The sequence below is a fragment of the Camponotus vicinus genome, unplaced genomic scaffold, assembly GCF_025532165.1.
Source record: "Camponotus vicinus isolate PSW18456_S1 unplaced genomic scaffold, iyCamVici1.0 SCAF_5, whole genome shotgun sequence".
NCBI classification, from domain to species: domain Eukaryota; kingdom Metazoa; phylum Arthropoda; class Insecta; order Hymenoptera; family Formicidae; genus Camponotus; species Camponotus vicinus.
The window spans coordinates 18,065,854-18,079,788 of NW_028141977.1; the positions used below are offsets into that span (position 1 = coordinate 18,065,854).

Sequence of the window (13,935 nt, forward strand, 5' to 3'; positions counted from 1 at the left end):
CTTTTGAGTAGTTCCGTAAGTATGTCTTTATGAGAAAGATGTCCAACCATAAACTTGCTACACGACAAATGCACGGTAAAATCGAGCTTCTCTTGCTCCGTGCCATTTCTACCTTCGAACATGTATGTCAATGTACCTCTAAGTCTCTGAGCAAATGTCACGTCCGAAACTAGAACAGTGAACTCAGTTTCTTTACTAGATTGTAGAGGCAGTTGAAATGGCAGTTTTATCCCAAATTCATCTCCGGACTAAAAAACCAGGACGATAGAAATAATATATTAGGATAATTAATCCATAAAGTATATATAAAATCAAAATATTAATCAACTTACATTTCTAACTAATTTGAGTGAGGATGTATCTGGAACATCAAAGACTAATTCTTTCACAAGCGGTTGACCTATATTTGTAATGCAAATTGTTACAATAACTTTACTTGAATCATGAGGAATTTGCCTCAATTCATATGTCATGGAAATGACCTTATTCTTAGCCAATTCTTCATATGAGATATTTTGCTGTACAGAATTTGCGTTATATTCGGAATTCGTAATATCGCTCTTCAATTCTGGTAATATCTCTTTTGATGGAGTAGATATTCCTGCTGTTTCTTCATAATCCAATGATTTATTTTCTTTCTTATTTTTCGATTTCTTCGATTTTCTATGTTTTCCATCCTCTTCATTGGACTTCTTATGCTTGTTTTGACTTTTTGACTTTTTACGTTTACTATCTTTCTGTAATTCGCTGGATACTTCTGTGTATCCTCCATTATCAGGAGACTGTATTTTTTCAGGAGATGAATTACTTTCCAACCATAAATCAGATGATTCATTATTCATAGTTTGATCATTTAATTTATTTTCGATGGCATCCTTGATTTTTCTTTTAGATTTTCTATGCGCCTATTAATATAAAATAGAAAAATATTATTAAAAAAAATACATAAATAGATATTAAAAAATTCAAATTATATTACAATATCCAAATATAAAAAGAATTTACTTTTTCTTTTTTCCTTCCTTTCTCGTCAATCTTTTTTGTCGTATCATTTTCAATAACTCTATGTTCTAAGACAGGCAATCTTTCATCCTCTCGTAAAGGCATATCTAAGTCGATATTTAAAGCTCTATGTGGATCATTCGCGTCTATTAAATCATAATCGTCACTGTCACTTATTTCTGCACCTGGAGGTAGTTCTCCTACACCAGTATTCACTATTTGTAATGGTAAACTATCATCCAGTTCATCTTCTTCTGATGCAGATTTTTTATCTGAAAATAATTCAGTAAAAAGTTAAAATTTCCAATATAGAGTACATTTAATAATATAATATTATGTATAAAACAATTACTTTTATTATGTTTTGACTTCTTCTTCTTTTCATGTTTTTTATGTCTTTTATGACTGCTATCTATATTTCGACATCTATGCAAGTTGTTTGAAATTTTTAAAGAGATTGGGATGTCTAATTCCGCAATAGGAATGTTTTCGAAGTCTTCGTATACGCTCGACGAATTGTGATATGATGTAAAAGTTTTAAATGAGCCTTTTAGGTAATGAGGATTATTTTCTTGTTCTAATTTTCTCGCTTCGCGTCTTCTCTCAAGTTCTTCCAGCGACGGTTCACTAAATTCCCGTTTGGAGTACGAATCATTTGGTTTTTCTGCCTTAATAAAAATATCATTCATATCTAAATCTTCTGAATCCGAACTCTCTGAAGGTGGATCGTTGATCCAGGAATTTAAATCCAAATCTTCTGGTATTGGAACCTAAAAGATATGAAATTTTATATAACAAAATATATTAATACAACTTAAATGGATATTAGTTAATATGCGCAATCTTTCCTTCAATTTGTATATATTAAGTCTACAAAATAAAATATATATATATATAAAGATTATATATATATATATACACACACACATACACGCACACACGCACACACGCGCGCACGCGCACACACACACACACACATTACTAATTGATACTTACTTTTCTTTGAGCTTTTGGTGCAACTGGATTAAGTTCACCTTCAAAAGCTTCCATTAATTCCTGTGCAAGACCAGGATTTTCTTTTAAGCATTCAAGCAGTACCAATGCAGAACTTGATCTTTCTTGAACTTCCAAATCACCACTGCAAACAAAAGCTGCTATTTTCTCCTTCAATCCATAAATCTGTAAAATAAAACCTTATGTTAGACCTACATATTTCACTAATGATAGATATATTCATACTTAAAAAAAATATTGTATACATACTTGTTTCATAAAAAAATATTAAAATCTCATTAATATTATATAAATTATACTATATTTTATACCTTTTCCATAGTTTCGGTATCTTCTTCTTTTTCAGCTTTAGCAAATGTCGCTGCAGCCAGTTTTAATATATTATGAACATAAACTGCCTGTATGTGTCCTGGCAAACTAGAAGCTTGCGATCGTAACATAGATTGTAATGTCGCCAAAGGATTTTCCAATTCACTGTTTAAATTTAACAGATTATTAAATATTTTATTACATATCGAGATTAGACCGACTATTTTTAAAGAAATTCTTATCACCTAGAGAATTCTCCACAAATCCATGCTGCTGCATATAAAACCTCGGACATTGTAGCCCTTGGCTGACCGGTCAATAGATATGAATTCTCAAGTAGTAAGGCACATTGTTGAACCGCATATTTTCGTATAGCTTGTACACGAATTGCTACATCAAGTAATTGAGTCGCTACTAGTGGTCCATGCTTGGTGCCTTCCATTCGTGTAAGTTCTACCAATACAGATATGTACCTGCAAATATACAATATATACAATTTAATTTATAGAGAATAGATTTAGCACATCGCATAAATGTGATATTTACCACTCAAAATAGGTAATAAACTGATAGTTGTTCTGTGAGCAAATCTGAATAATTTTTGAGAGCAATTCATCACGATAAGTGGTGCCTTCAGCTTTGTCCATGTGCACCATTAATTTTTTAACTATCTCCATTAGATTTTTCTTGGAAACCATTCCATACAACAAATCCAAGGCGCGCAGTCTTATACTTTCGTCTTTATCGTCGAGACATTGCATAATAAGATCTTTGTGAGCTTGCACACTTTTTGGATGTGTTTTTAATATTTTCGACATTGCCAATAATCCCAAATACTTTAAATTTTGGTCAGAATCCTCTATCAGTATTCTCAATTTCTGAACACACAACTGTATCGAATCGGAATGATTCGGCATACCAGAGGATATAGAAATCAATACAGCTATTACTGTATTGATACATTCATACAATAAGGACATTGCAGATGTACTAGAAAAGTTATTAGTATTATGTTATGTTAAATATAGATTAAAAGTTGATTTGAAATAAATCAATAACACTAAATTATAAATAGATTAAAAGTAGAAATCAATAATATTAAACTATAAAACTAGCAATATAAAAATAATATAGACACATTGCAAAAGATGAACAAAAAAAGTTGAGATAAAATAGATATAAGAGATAAGATCTCTATATGTTATGCAAATAATAACAACATTAGAATGCTTTAGTATAAAATACATTAAATACCTGTGTATCAAATTAGTAAGGGGTTCTATTAATTTTTTGCCAAGCCTAGGTTCTAGAGGTGTCAATGCTCCAAACTGAAAATACAATGTCGCATTGCATTCTAAGAAATACTAAATTTTAGTAAATTTTTTTATACAAATAGTAATTTAATTTTCTTACTTTATGTGAATAAGTGAAATATATGAAAACTAATACAAATACTTTATACACAAAATACAATATAAATAAGATTCAATGCTACAAAATGCTTATTGATACTAATACATTACTCTCAATATGCATATAAATTGCACATAAATATATAAATACGTAATGTATTTATATTTTATAAATATATAAAATTTCACTATATACATAAAAAAATTATATAAAACCTTGAAATCAGATCAATTAATGGTTGAGTAAGCCGTCGACCCAGCTTTGGTTCAATGAGAATTATAGTTGAAAACTGAGTATGACAAACGAAAGCAACATTGCTTGCAATAAGAAACAAATATATATACACACACATACACATACACATACACACACACACACACACACACACACACACACACACACACACACACACACACATAAAATATATGTATGTATATAAAATTTTGTACTTCAGATTATTATAACAAAATTATTATTTAAAAAAAATAAAGCTACAAAAATTTGATGTGTATTTCGTATTTTGCCAAGACATGTAAAAAATATTGTCAATCTTCAATCTTGCACAATAATACTCACCAATTTGATAATCTTGATGAGCATCCAATTATTTGTAGAAGTTGTCATTAGCTTAAAAAAAACAGGTGCTAAGCTCAAATAATTTTTTGGATTTTTTCTGGCTAATTCGCAAACTACATTTACTGCTGCACTTTGAACGCCACTGTCTGGATCTTCGAGTTTTTCTTTCAGCCTCGGAAAAGCTGGTCTCAAGGCCTCAGGGAATCTCAAGAATACTTTATACATCATCAAGACTGCCTTCTTGCGCAAGTATGGTTTTGTAGAGGTTAATAATGTCATTATGTCATGAACCAAATCTCGCGCTAAATCCGGACTAATAAAGCAAGATAAGCCGCTAAGCGCTAAGCCAGCATCATACTGATTTTGGCTATTTAAATCTTTACGAATCATATTTGTCGTTAACATTAGTAGCTATAACAGAAAACATTAACAAATTATAAAATGGCATTTTCCCTATATCCTTAACAATTTGCCAAGTACATTGTACACTATATATATATATATATATATATATATATATATATATATATATATATATATATATATATACACATAAATCATATATAATTTTTATTTATAATCATCTGTTATTATCATTTGCTTACAGTCTATAAATTTATTTAATTTTAAATTGATGAATATATAAATACAAGGGAGAAATAATATATAATCACACTATAAATAAAATTATAAGAAAAATAGAAATATAAATGAACATGCCTGAGGAAAATCTTCATATGTCTAAAATATACATTAAATAGATTTTATACCTCTATATCTGCATGAAAACTCTGACTTGCAGCAAGATAGCCAATTCGTTTATAAGTAAACTTTGCCGATGACATCACTTCTATTATATTAAAACCGGCCCAACTGATATCATACCCCAGCATCTGGAGCTGTAGAATATAAGAATTGATTAACTCTATCGGTACTTGAGATAAATTAAATTAAATTGGACACCAATAGATACTTACATATGTTAACTTGGCCACAGCGTTTGCTTTGACTGCCACATTATCTTGCCTTAATTCTTGCTTGATCTCCTCGATGCATTGCGCGATGTACTTCGCCTAATATAGGAAATTATAAACTTTCTTTATGCCAGATAGAATAGATTGCAAAATGAAAGGTGGAAAAGAAGGTTAGGTTAAGACATGATAAAAATTTCACCAAGAGAAATCGCAAAGCAGAGAGAAAAGATCACCTCATTTTCCTTGTTGTTTCTGATCCCACGCACCAGATCCGTCAGATTCTTATCGAACATTCGTTCAAAGTTGCCCTTTACCTTGCGGAGTGCCATGACCGCATTTAAAAAAAATTAAATGCCTTGCTCGCACGATATCACTTTGAAGGAACCCTCCTTTCGCGCATCGGTGAGACTCGTCTCGACTCAATCGGACGCGGTCCTGATTAATCAATTGCAATTAATCGAAATTCGTGAGCATATCCCAATCCCCCGTCTTACATTCACATCTTTTGACAGATCGGGGCTGGATGAGAGAGGAGGGCTACTCGGAAAAGCATACCTAAGAAATGTGTCAAGAGAGTAGACAAACACCTAACTAACGCACATTCACTCATCGAGTATGTAATTTTATCGACGTGTGCGACTCTGTTGCAATTTTTGGTCGCTTCTACGCTAACAGTCCAATTCTCGCAACCAAGATCTGTGAATTATATTCGAAATATCGCAAAATTTGATATGTGTATAAAGTAATATATTGTAAAATATACGTATTGTAAAATATACTATTAAAAGTTGTTTTTTGTCTCCGTAAAAGTGATAATAATTCCATTGAGCTCTGTAACATACTGGAGCGAGCTGTCAAAGGTAGAGAAATGACTTAATTCGTAGAAAAAGGATATATGCATGCTGGATGAGTCACTATCTTTGTCAGGAATTCGCTGATTGGTTGATATTTAATATCAAAAATATGTTCATACATATACTTACTTTATGGTTTGAAAAAAAATAATTCACAATTATTTCCGATTTTATTGTTTAAATTCATAAATAAAATCAAAACATTTTCTAGATACGTAAAGTTATGCGCTTTTATCGATAATTATTTGAATGAGAAATGTTTTCAGATACGCCCTCTGTGGACATTAACTACGAAGTCAATGTCCACAAATGTTCTCAGAAGGTAACATATAATGTGCACAATTTCTGGTTTCGTTCCGTGCTATGTACACGAAATACTGGTAGTATCAGTATTATATAGCAAGACGCTTAATAAATTTTTAATATAAATGAATTTTTGATCCTCTCTCTCTCTCTCTTTCTTTCTCTCGATACATATATACATATATATACATATATAGTAACAATAATAATAATAATTAATAATATATATATATATATATATATATATATATATATATATATATATGTTTTTTGTGATCACGCTAGATCTCGTAAAACTATCGATCATTCATAATATCTCGTCAGTGGATGTGCTTTCGAATGTGTTTCACTTTATATAGCAAATTTTTTATATTATTTTATTACAGTTTTCATAACAGCAAAATATTTAATGCTTGATGCTTTATATGTATATAATACAATGTGCTAAATTATAAAGTGTAACGTAATTATAAATGCTAAATTATAAAGTATTACTATTATTAGTCTATTTAATTGCAAGCTATTCTTAATTACTATGCGTCTTCTTTAAATCTTTGCAGTGTTATGATCTGTCGCATTCCCAGGACCATAGGGAACTTGTCGTGCTTCTTATTCCTTCTTATGGTTTTATCTTCTTTTACTTCCATCTTATTCAAAAAATATAATAACTATTAATTAATTATTATAATATAATTATTATATTAATAATTATTAATATAATAATTATAATTACAGTATCTCTCTCAGTCTGACTCTTTTCCTTTGACCTATCCGGCATGGGTGACCCTACCAGTAATTAAGGCCGGTGTTCATATAGTCTTATATATATTTAAAATCGTTTTAAGTAAAATTTAGAAAATATTTGTCATTTTATTGAGACTGAACAGAATCTTAAGATCTAAGACCATATTTAAGATTAAATATAAAAACAGATGTAGGAAATATTTAAACAATTATATTATTTTAAAAATATTTTATAAAATATTTATATATAAAAGTAATTAATTAATTAATAACAAAAATGTTATAAATACTTTATTATAGATACCTTAAATGTGTTAAAATAAAACCTGGAATATTTTATACATGCATTATATTATGTCATTTTTAGAGCGAATTATATATATTATTGAGAAAGTGAAAAAATAATAAGCAATATGTCTATTTTGAAAATAATATATATAAATAATAAATAATTTTTATAAATTACTCACCGCATATCTCTCTGGCTGCTTCAGGCTCTCTCACTGCTTTCTGACTGTCCGATATTTTTCCAGATGTCCTTCTCCTTTCTTCTTCCTTTGCTGTTTCCTCATAGCACTCATATATATTCACTCGCGAACAAACAATTAATTATATTTAGTCATATATAGAAACGATCACGAGACATTTTGCACGGCACTCTCGATCGCGGAATAATTACGAGAAACGCACTTTAATATATCGTATAAGGGATAGAGAAGTACGATTCGCTCTTTTTATATAAGATCAAATTAAATACAAACTTGTTTCAAATGTTGTTTTCATTATTTATATATATATACAGTACATGTATATTAATATGAATTATAGGTTCGAAAGTTTAATATAATTGAAAGTCATGATATATAATAATCGTTTAATTAATAATTAATTTAACAATGTACGATGTATTTCGCACTACTATCTTTACTGCTCGAGTGTCGCCGTGTGAATGATACCAAGGCCGTATGACTAGCGCGCTATTGTTTACATCGTCAAGGCCGAACATCGTGTTGTCCGTTCGTCATATCGAAATATATTGTATTATATTATATTATATTTTATATTATAATATAATATAATATAAATATGTTAAAATACGTAAAATATTTCGATGACGAACAGACAATAATACCGACCTTGGCGTAAACAATACATATTTATATTATATTATATTATATTATATATTATATATTATATTATATTATATTATATTTTACGTATTTTAATACAACAAATAATTTTTCGATATTGATCGCGATTTTTCGATATTGATCGTGTCTAGAAAAGGATTTAACGGACCGTTTTGTATCACTACTTTACTCTTTGAGTGTCGTCGCGCGAATAATAATAGAGCCGAAAAAATTAGTCCGAAAGACCGTGTTATTATTATTTTTTTATCAAAACATTTTTCAAGACTATGGCATATAAACATTAGCGTGCTATTTGTTTACGCCGCCAAGGTCGGTGTTATTGTTTGTTCGTCATCGAAATATTTTACGTATTTTAACACATATACATGGAATATATTAAAGTATATAGAAGTATTTTAGATTATATAGATTTTTTAATTATATGATTATTTATTAAAAGATTGATGTATTATGGAGCCTTTCATTTATGTTAATTAAATATAGATTTTTTAATTATATGATTATTTATTAAAAGATTGATGTATTATGGAGCCTTTAATTTATGTTAATTATAATAACATATTATGTTTAGATCCACGATTCAATTGTTTTATGGCGCGTTCTCACAATTCGAATTATATTTCAATGATTGAAAAATAAAGCGATAAAACATCGCAGACATATTATATTCGATTCTATAAATATCTATAAATATTAAAGACATAATTTCTGCTCGTAAAAATCGATTTCATATCGAAATAATAATTTATTATTTTAGATTTCTATTACTATATATATATATATATATATATGATTCTTAGTTGATTCAATGAATAAATTACGAAATATGCGATTCGAGAATTTTCGTCGCGATATATATATAGATATTAATTATGTGTTATTTATAAAAGTTAATTAATCATATAGTTATATAATAAATAATTTTTGATGTTGATCGCGATCGTATCTAGAAAAGAAATTTAACGATGTATCACTATATTACTCATTAGAAAATATTAAACAATAACATATGAAATTATATAAATCGTTTCACAATCAACGTGCAGATATTACAATGCTATCTGCATCTGATTTATATAATTTCATATGTTATTGGTCTAGTATTCTCTAACGTGTAATATTAATGTCACGTTGAAGGTGGAAAAGGTTAAAAGATGACACAAAATGTTTAGTGCATGTATTGTGAGTAATTTAAAATATATTAATAATTTGAAATATATTAATAATTAAAAGAAAGAGGAAGGTTTTTTCTCGTGCTCCAATTACGGCGCCTTTTACTGGCATTTAGTTGTCACACACACACACACACACACACAATTGTTTAATTAATTTTTAATTATTATTATTTGAGCCAATTCTTTATTTTAATTTTAATATTTATAGTATTTAATATTTAGAAATAAATTAGAATATTTTTTGTGTTATAATTTATTTTCAATGACGAATCGTTGTGATAAAAACTATACTAAATTATGTAGTAATGGCGGTGAGATGATGAATGATGTGTGATTAATATGTAATAATATCGGGTAATATATTTTAATAACAAATTATACTTAACAGATAAAAAGAGAGATCACATAAAACTTATTTATAGAAATTTATTTAATATACATATATGCAAAACGTTTTGCGTTACAATACTTGTGTTATCGATATTTCATAGCATGGAACACAACCCGAAATTGTGTGTTACCCACTGAAAACATTCGTCGATATTGGCTTCGTAGTTCATGTTCACGTTTTTATATTTATAGAGGATGCTTCGCTCTTAGGGATCACCTAAAATCGGACCATGACATCTCTCGTTCTTCTCTCTGTAAATACATAACAATGTGAGAGACCCTTGGCAATTCATACGTCGCATGTCCATACATACACGCTCGACCGTTCTTTGTATTGACCCACCCACACCTCCGTTCGTCGAACGTTCGTCTCAGATTGCTCTCAACTTTCGCGACCGACATCGTCGTCGGAGGAGACAAAGGGCCAAGTCGAGCGTCAAATATCCCGTACCTGGCTCGTCTCGTTGTCGAGTATCGTCGAGAATCAACGGATCGATCATGCGACAGCGCGTATCGCGTTTCTGTGCGACGCGAGGTCGTCTCGGAAACGCAGCGCCCTAAAGAAAGGAAAAGGGATCCGCGAGCGAGGCCGGACGGGACTTGTCAGACTGATCTCGTAGTCGTTTCGCCTGGGCATCACTGGAGGCATATACGGTACGACAACATCCTGGCATGTCCCGACCAAGTATCAAGAAGTTGAGAACCGCTCGATTTTGTATATTAAATAATCCCTTGTCTTTCTCTCTCTCTCTCTTTGTACGCTCGAAAAACTTACATGATGAAGAGGGACGTTACTCGCGTCATGTGCTTGCTCCAAAATTCAATATGTTACACATGTCATGAGACATGTTAAATTTTTATCTCGATGTCTCTCGAGAGATCATCTCGTTATGTCGTGCAAAAACTCATCAGCTATGTGATATTAGTTAATTAACATGTAACGATAATGTCCCCCCAAGTTTCGTTATTTGACGAGGAAACTTTTACCTCGTCCATCATGTATGTGTACACAAGTTACAATTATATATATTATAATTATAGTTATATATTTTAGATATTTACTTATCTTACAGATAACTTATGACAGATGAATATTGTAACAATGACTTCGGGTTACTTTGATCTGCCGATTAATATGGACAGAGTATGCAGGATTTGTCTCACCGAGGGTAATAATCTATCGCCAATCTTCTCTGCTAATCAAGAAGTAAACAATTACTCAGGTCTCCCTCAAAAAATACAAGTCTGTGGTTCCATTGAGATACACGAACAGGATGGATTACCTTCCTTAATATGCGACACTTGTATTTATAATGCGACTGTTGCGCTCGAATTCAGGCAGCAGTGTCAACTTTCCGATGCAAAATTACGCGCATATTATAATAAGCCTGCCAAATGTAATATTACGGTAAATATCATTTTGTAATTGTATATATCTGTTGACATATACAATATACATGAATATGTATCATTTTCTAGCATTCTTATACACAGACGGATTTACAAACGAGATTTCTACTATCAAAAAAGTCAGAACATATTGAAGAAGATTATTTTGTGAAACAAGACATGGAAGTGGTGACAAATCCACAAGAGTACATTCAATCCACTGACTCGTTTTCCAGAGGCGAAATCAGTTTAAATACCAATCAAATTCACATGTCAGACGACAAGCTATTTATATGTTCTATCGGATTTGAAGGGAGTAAAGAGGAAGTGAAGGATTCTTGCATATCAGAGAACGAGGTTCATCAGATGACAATAGTACAGGAAGATGCGCAAGATGCATCTAACATTATGAATATAAATAAAGATGAAACCAAGGAAGTTGATCAGTACATAGAGAAAGACAATACAGAACAAGAGGAGTTTGTTAATGAAGACATACCCAATGAGAATATCGAAGAGGAAGAGAGCATCCCGCAAAAACGTACGTCCATGAGAAAAACTAAATTGGCATCGACCAAGACATATAGCGACGACGAGATCGGCGACAATTATTACGAGCAGAGCAGCGACAGTCAAGATTCAGTGGAGTCGAAGTTTAAATGCAAGGTTTGTTCCAAACAATATGCTACACAAAAAGGTCTAAAGAAACATTCGCTGGTCCACGAGAAAAAGTACAAATGTAATGTCTGCTTGAAAATGTTTTACAAGCAGGAAAATATGGAGAGCCATCAGAAGATACACGCATCGAAGCCGCATGCGTGTCAACTCTGTCACGCGTCATTTTCGAAACCCCAAAGCCTCGTGAGACACCTAAAATCTCATACAGAAAAGGTAAATGATATGATCAAACAGATCAATACGAACGAACGAAAGGATAGTAAGGAACCGAAGAAGGAGCTCAAGAGCGAAGATGACACTGACGACGAGACTGGACCCGCAAACGAAACGGACGAATTCGAGAACGCGCCCGAGTTGTACAAATGTGAGATTTGTAACCAATATTGTTCATCTCTGAAAAACCTGAGAAGGCATGCCCTCGTGCACGGCGATAAAAAGTACTCGTGCACCGTATGTAAGAAATGGTTCTTCAGGCCGGATACGTTGAAGAAACACGCGGAGAAGCACGGGCACGGGTTGTTGGACAATCTGGCGGACGACAATAAGTTGTACGATTCGGATGACGACGATGTGCCTGCTAATAACACGGTGGATCCCGTGCCGGAGAGCGAGAACGTCAAGAGAGAGGAGAGCGACGAAGAGGGATCCGGGGAATACAAGTGCCAGCATTGCGACAAAGTCATGGCCACCAAAAAAGGTCTGCGACGACACGTGTCGATGCACAAACCAAAAGCTGAACCCGTGACCTGCGATGTCTGCAGAAAGGTCTGCGCCAGTCAGGCTCGTCTAATCCTCCATCAGAGAACGCACAAACCGAAGGAGAAGGTTCCGCGTGAATATCTGTGTCACATCTGCAGTAAGGTATATCCCAGCAACTCGTCCCTCACATATCACATGCGAACTCATACCGGCGTCAAGCCGCACGTGTGCAAGACGTGCAATAGTGGCTTCACGACGACGACGAGTCTGGCAAATCACATTCGTATTCACACGGGCGATAAGCCGTTCGTCTGTCACGTGTGCAGTGCCGCGTTTGCCGTAAGTTCGGCCTTTCGCAGACACCTGACCCGGCACACCGGCGAAGCGAATTATCTGTGCAAGACGTGCGGCAAGGCTTTTAAGCGACTCAGTACACTCAAGGAGCACACGTACACTCATTCTGGTGAGAAGCCGTACGTGTGCAAGACATGCGGCGCTGCGTATAGTCACAGCGGCAGCCTCTTCGCGCATCAAAAGCGTTGCCGTGCTCAGTACGGCGAAATGATCGTCGAAGATCACAATCATCATCATCACATACCGCACTCGGTCGCTCATATTCATGTGAATATGAATAACGTGAATAACGGGGCGGGAGTGCGACCAGTTGCTGTGATAGGTCAAATGTTCTAAGAAAGCCGTGTGTTGTATAAACTTTTAATGTCTTTGGCGAATAATTGTGACAGAATGCTGCTAAGCAGTTGTAAATGCTATGTGTTGAAACAACAAGTGTGCGCACATATAGAATTACATGTCATCTGTAAATATACGTATAGCTCCTTTTTGACTGATGAAAGATGAGAGAAACATTCTTTGAGTATACCTTGCACTTACAAGGCTGTTGCATGCTAGTGTTTTGCTTTTAGAAACAATAAATTAATGGTATCATTGAATTATATAAATATAACAACATTGACACATTTTATGAAGAAAAAAGTTTTCCAAGTAATAAATTGCCATTATTAAAATCGCGAATTATTTTTTTATTATTTGTAATTTCATACGTATGAATGTATGGACGCTGCGCATATATTAATATATCGTGTACACACACACACACATACACACACACACATATATTTTTATACTATACACACACACACAATCCAGACTTGGTTGTACCACATATTACATGATAATTTTTTGTGTTACTGCATTATTTAGAAAGAAATAATTTCCTTTCCTTTTTTTCTTTATCAGATTAATG

At 32.5% G+C, this 13,935-nt stretch overlaps 2 protein-coding genes and 1 long non-coding RNA gene across 8 annotated transcripts in view; 1 reads left to right on the forward strand and 2 right to left on the reverse strand.

Annotated features, from left to right (window-relative positions):
* Positions 1 to 6,204, reverse strand: part of Garnet (adaptor-related protein complex 3, delta 1 subunit-like garnet) — a 7,691-nt gene extending 1,487 nt beyond the window's left edge. The window contains exons 1-14 of one of the 2 annotated variants that reach the window (XM_083100769.1): positions 6,068 to 6,204; positions 5,522 to 5,984; positions 5,292 to 5,387; positions 5,085 to 5,213; positions 4,315 to 4,725; positions 3,580 to 3,653; positions 2,872 to 3,315; positions 2,571 to 2,798; positions 2,328 to 2,490; positions 1,999 to 2,181; positions 1,355 to 1,772; positions 1,006 to 1,274; positions 333 to 905; positions 1 to 248 (exon numbers count right to left, since the gene is read on the reverse strand). The exon at positions 1 to 248 is cut by the window's left edge and continues 178 nt beyond it. In XM_083100769.1, coding sequence (XP_082956895.1) covers positions 1 to 248; positions 333 to 905; positions 1,006 to 1,274; positions 1,355 to 1,772; positions 1,999 to 2,181; positions 2,328 to 2,490; positions 2,571 to 2,798; positions 2,872 to 3,315; positions 3,580 to 3,653; positions 4,315 to 4,725; positions 5,085 to 5,213; positions 5,292 to 5,387; positions 5,522 to 5,617 — 3,332 coding nt within the window. In that variant the 5' untranslated portion in view covers positions 5,618 to 5,984; positions 6,068 to 6,204. Of the gene's footprint in view, positions 249 to 332; positions 906 to 1,005; positions 1,275 to 1,354; positions 1,773 to 1,998; positions 2,182 to 2,327; positions 2,491 to 2,570; positions 2,799 to 2,871; positions 3,316 to 3,579; positions 3,654 to 4,314; positions 4,726 to 5,084; positions 5,214 to 5,291; positions 5,388 to 5,521 lie in introns of both variants that reach the window. The other variant, XM_083100768.1, reaches the window with a different exon arrangement.
* Positions 6,205 to 6,773: 569 nt separating this feature from the next.
* LOC145972301 (uncharacterized) lies at positions 6,774 to 8,127 on the reverse strand. Its single transcript, XR_014439123.1, has 4 exons — positions 7,660 to 8,127; positions 7,494 to 7,515; positions 7,179 to 7,231; positions 6,774 to 7,092 (listed from the first exon to the last, which is right to left on the reverse strand). It is a non-coding gene; the product is annotated as an uncharacterized LOC145972301 (long non-coding RNA).
* Positions 8,128 to 9,452: 1,325 nt separating this feature from the next.
* LOC145972286 (uncharacterized) lies at positions 9,453 to 13,621 on the forward strand. Of its 5 annotated transcripts, XM_083100778.1 has the most exons (5): positions 9,454 to 9,522; positions 10,098 to 10,559; positions 10,979 to 11,313; positions 11,385 to 11,960; positions 12,066 to 13,621. In XM_083100778.1, exons 3-5 carry the CDS (start codon positions 10,993 to 10,995, stop codon positions 13,359 to 13,361), a joined length of 2,193 nt encoding a protein of 730 aa, XP_082956904.1. In that variant the 5' UTR covers positions 9,454 to 9,522; positions 10,098 to 10,559; positions 10,979 to 10,992; the 3' UTR covers positions 13,362 to 13,621. The 5 variants fall into 5 exon arrangements, with proteins under 5 accessions (XP_082956903.1, XP_082956904.1, XP_082956901.1 ...); XM_083100777.1 differs by having other exon boundaries at positions 9,453 to 9,522; positions 11,400 to 13,621; XM_083100775.1 differs by having other exon boundaries at positions 10,098 to 10,600; positions 11,385 to 13,621.
* Positions 13,622 to 13,935: the final 314 nt, after the last annotated feature.

Excerpts from the sequence above, each read along its gene's own strand:
- LOC145972286 (XM_083100775.1), top strand. The coding sequence starts at position 10,993 with ATGAATATTGTAACAATGACTTCGGGTTACTTTGATCTGCCGATTAAT. Across the intron at positions 11,314-11,384 it reads CTGCCAAATGTAATATTACG|CATTCTTATACACAGACGGA; the intron begins GTAAATATCATT and ends ATCATTTTCTAG.